We start from the raw sequence: 3,962 nt of genomic DNA, 5'->3' as shown, positions 1-3,962 counted from the left end.
CTGAATGGATAGTTGCAAGCATGACGAGGCGTTCATTCCATACGCCTCGGCGCTGCGCTGTGCATGTAATTCTGTTGATGCCCGTTGCAATGCCCCTCGGATGACCATCGATCGCAAAGTCGAATCGCCTGCATGCGCGGATACCATGAACGGGTGTTCTTTGATCGCATTCAACGCGTTGACGGTGGACAGCACCTCATCCTTAACAGCCGGAAGAGAGTCAACTTGAGTGAAATGCGCAAAGGTTGATAGCCTCATTGCAACACCGTCCAGATTGTGCAAATCACCACGAATGATCACGTCATCCAGAATCTGTCGCGCGCTTGCTTTCAACGTGACAATCAAGTTCGATATAGTACTTCCATCGCTCTTCATGGCTTCGTGGTGAACGGTGATTCCGATTCGGCGCATGGTTGCACTCACTGGCAAAGCGCCAGTAATGAAAGGTGAAAGTGCACTCAATTCTGTCTCCCCTATCAACTGCCCCGCGAGCTGCGCAACGATGCCTTCGAAAAGTGCGGTCTGCGATTTGTGCTGACTCTCCGTATCGTGTGAGCCGTACATCAATGCCTCGTTTGCGATGCTAGCGTTCGGCCAACACATCGGCTGGTACATGACAGATCTCGCAGTCACATCTTCGACAACAGGCTCACCAGTGGCGAGTTTTCGCAAAGATTCGAACGCGCTCGCACATGCAGACTGAAACGCGTTGCGGGCAACCGCGCGAATTGTCTCGTTTGACTCGCCGCGCATGTAAACTTGGCTCCAACTCGACCAAAGAGCCACTTGGACGTCATGGCCACGTGACAGCAATTCTTGCGCTAACGTTCCCCACTCTGCGAGTAATCGCGATGACACCGCCTTCAAACCTGGCCTAGACGTGCGATCTCCAAACGAAGAGTGCGCTTGTACCATGATTGACTGACCCGCGTCTGTAAGGTAATCCGCGATCTACGTACCAACGCTCGGAATCGAGGAACTCGCGCACGTCGCGCTCGATCATGTCTCTCGCGCCGGTGGGTAAGACTACCGTGTCGAGTGGTCGAGACGGCTTCTCGCTCGGAACCCAGTGCTGCTCGCCTCTATACACTCTATGTCCACCTCCCTCGTGTCTACTCGACGGCGCGCTGTACTCGACCACCGTGCGAGGCATGTGCACGCGCGTGAACTCCGATCCAGCCTTGCGTTCGCGCTCGCGCGCCTCCGCGCCCAATCGAAGCATCTCCCGAACGCACTCCTTCGTCCATCTTCTCGATCGAAACAACCGGAACACGCGAATGGTAAAGTAATCGCTCGTTGATCCCTCCGCTGGCGCTCCGTTCATCTTCCCACCCGCTGCGCTCGCTCCGAAAGACGACGCGCCGTTCACAAAGGCGCTATACCACGACGATTCCCCGTCGGACGACCCCACGCTCGATGCCTCCCCGAAACGCCCCCCCCCGACACGTCAATCGCGCCTCATATCCATTCACCCGCACGACGACCGATTTTCCACGCAACACGGGCTCCAGGACGATATCATCGTCCTCCCCTCCCGCGTATCGCGCCCGCGCGACGTCGCCTCTGCTCATCAATCTCAAAACCGCCCGCGCGTTCTCCACCTCCGCGCTCCCGCGCTCGCCCGCGACGATCACCGTCACGAACAGCATCTTTTCCACCGCGCGCGCGATTCGATCCACCCCCCGTCGCGTCCGCGACGCCAGCGCGTTCACGATCGCGAGCGCCAGACCCGTGGCGATGAAATCGTCCCTCGCGCCACGCGCGCCGTCTCGCGCGCGATCGACCGCGCGCACGCCCACAGGGCGTCATGAGCGCTCGCGCGTCGATCGTCGTCCCGTCGCCCATCGCCCGATCGCTCTCGCCCGCGCGCGCGACGACCGCGCGTCGAGACGTCGCGTCACGATGGGCGCGACGCGACCGATGGCGCGCGTCGCTTCACTTCGTCGCGCATGCGCGTCGACGCGCGCGCGACGCTCCGAGCGCTCGCGCGCGCGCTCGACGGGATGTTTTTTGGCATTTTTACCGCGCTGCGGCGCGCGCGCGCGCGGACGCGGGCGCGCGAGACGACGACGACGGCGCGCGCGGGCGTGGGATGCGGAAGGCGAACCGTCTCTTGGTGTTCGACGGATGACGATCCCTTGGGGGGCGCGCACGCGACGCGGGCGCCGAGGGGGGTGAAGAGCGCGTCGTGTGAACGACGCTCGGTCGTTCGGTTCGTGAATGCGTGCGTACGAGCGACTGGTGCGACGTGTGGATGGGAGAGACGCGCGCGGGACGAGACGAGAGGCGACGAGACTGACGGCGGCTCGAGTATCGTTCGCGCGCAGGACTGATGCGGCGGTGCAGACGTATTGGATCGATTACGATGGTCGATTGCGACCGTATTCGACGATCGCGTCGGGGGAGACGTTCGATCAGGGAACGTACGAGACGCATCCGTGGACGTTTACGACGAAGGCGTCGTCGAGGAATGGGAAGGCGAAATCGGAACGGCGGCGGTGCGTGGTGAACGATTCTCCGATATACGTCGTTTCGGGCGAAGAAGACGTGAGTGACGGGAGTTTAAACGACCGGGAGAAAAAGGCGCGCGTCGTGGAGATTCGGCGACCGCGCGTCGTGGACTGGTCGCCGGACGTGCACGAAGCGTTTTCAATCGGCTTCAAGCGAGCGGTGAGATGCTTCTTGTTGGCGCACCAGCGATCGCGGTCGACGAGCGCGGACAAGGGATTGGGGACGATGCCGAACGATATGTTACTCGAGATCATCGCGCGCATGGCGCCCATGAAACGGGTGTATCGCGAAATCGGCGCGTGAGCGCTGAAAAATCTTTGACGCCGAGACGATCGCAGAAACGCAGTAGCAACTACTGTGTGTTCCTCCAACTATTGAAACCAATGTCTAGTCAACTTCCAGCTCGGTCTACAAACGTCCCGTGTCCACGCCCGCGAGACGCTTGAGGAACGCGTACGAGGTGTACGTGATGGCGACCCCAGGAGCCACCTTTGCAAACTCGGGAAGGATCCCTCGGTAGAGTCCGGTGAAGCCCTCCTTGGCGAGCACGCGCTTAAATACCCCTGTGAAACTGTCTCCTCGCGTCGCGTCTCGCATCTGCATTCGTCGTCTAACGAGATCGATCGGGAACGTCGCCGTGGCGCTCACCACGGCGGCGGCACTTCCGCTCGCCATGTCCACCACCATCGGGTGCACGCCGTGATCGAGCTCTTGCAGATGATTTCGAAGCGTCTCGTACGCGGCGAAGTTCAACGCCAGGTTCGGTCCGACGCCGATGAGCGTCGGTTTGAGTCCGCGATAGAGCCCCTTTGCCCCCTCATCGCGCAAAATCTTCATGAACGCGTCGCCGATCCCGTTGTAGTGTTTCACCGTCGTCTGCGCGGCGAGACGCGTGCGTATGAGATCTAACGGGTACGTGAGCGTGCACGCTATGCATCCCGCGCTACCACCCGCGATCAAACGCTGGGCGAACCCGACGCCCATCGCCCCCTTCGCCGCGTCGCCGTTCTCGTCCACCCTAAGCGTTCTCGTCGTCTCGTCCAACAGGTTCATGATTTGCTCGTACGCGTAAAAATTCACCGCGCTGTAGGGCAATCTGTGAATGATCGTCACCCCGTTCCCCTTCCACAGCGCGGTGACACCCTCGGTGGCGACGATCCTTCGCAGTGACGATACTATGGACGATCTCGCGGCGGCGGCTTCCCATCCCGGCACCGCGTTCGTCCCCTGCAACTGATTCAAAATCGTCAACCTCGCGAGCGGCGCCGTGCACGACTTACTGAACGCCCCAGCGATCCCTCCGCACACTAACAATTTCGTCGTATCGTTCACCCCCCACGGCGACGGATGCACTCGCTCGTATCGTCCATCCGTCCCTCGTCGCCGCGCGATCGCGTCGTCGCCCGCGTCGCCCGCCGCCCCGTCCCTCGTCCCCGCCGCGCTCGCCCCAC

At 61.3% G+C, this 3,962-nt stretch overlaps 3 protein-coding genes across 3 annotated transcripts; 1 reads left to right on the top strand and 2 right to left on the bottom strand.

Moving 5' to 3' along the window:
* OT_ostta07g00580 (unnamed product) lies at positions 1-1,324 on the bottom strand (the record flags this gene model as incomplete). Its single annotated transcript, XM_022983715.1, has 2 exons — positions 1-932; positions 985-1,324. Coding segments are annotated over 2 exons (1,272 nt in total), but the record flags the coding sequence as incomplete, so codon positions are not given.
* An 896-nt stretch (positions 1,325-2,220) lies between these two features.
* OT_ostta07g00570 (von Hippel-Lindau disease tumour suppressor,beta/alpha domain) lies at positions 2,221-2,814 on the top strand (the record flags this gene model as incomplete). Its single annotated transcript, XM_003079710.1, has 1 exon — positions 2,221-2,814. One exon carries the CDS (start codon positions 2,221-2,223, stop codon positions 2,812-2,814), a length of 594 nt encoding a protein of 197 aa, XP_003079758.1.
* A 105-nt stretch (positions 2,815-2,919) lies between these two features.
* OT_ostta07g00560 (Mitochondrial substrate/solute carrier) lies at positions 2,920-3,962 on the bottom strand (the record flags this gene model as incomplete). The annotated part of the gene is made up of 1 exon (XM_003079709.2): positions 2,920-3,962. A coding segment is annotated over one exon (1,043 nt), but the record flags the coding sequence as incomplete, so codon positions are not given.

This window comes from Ostreococcus tauri, assembly GCF_000214015.3.
Source record: "Ostreococcus tauri WGS project CAID00000000 data, contig chromosome 07, whole genome shotgun sequence".
NCBI lineage: Eukaryota > Viridiplantae > Chlorophyta > Mamiellophyceae > Mamiellales > Bathycoccaceae > Ostreococcus > Ostreococcus tauri.
This window is presented reverse-complemented; position numbering and strand designations above follow the sequence as displayed.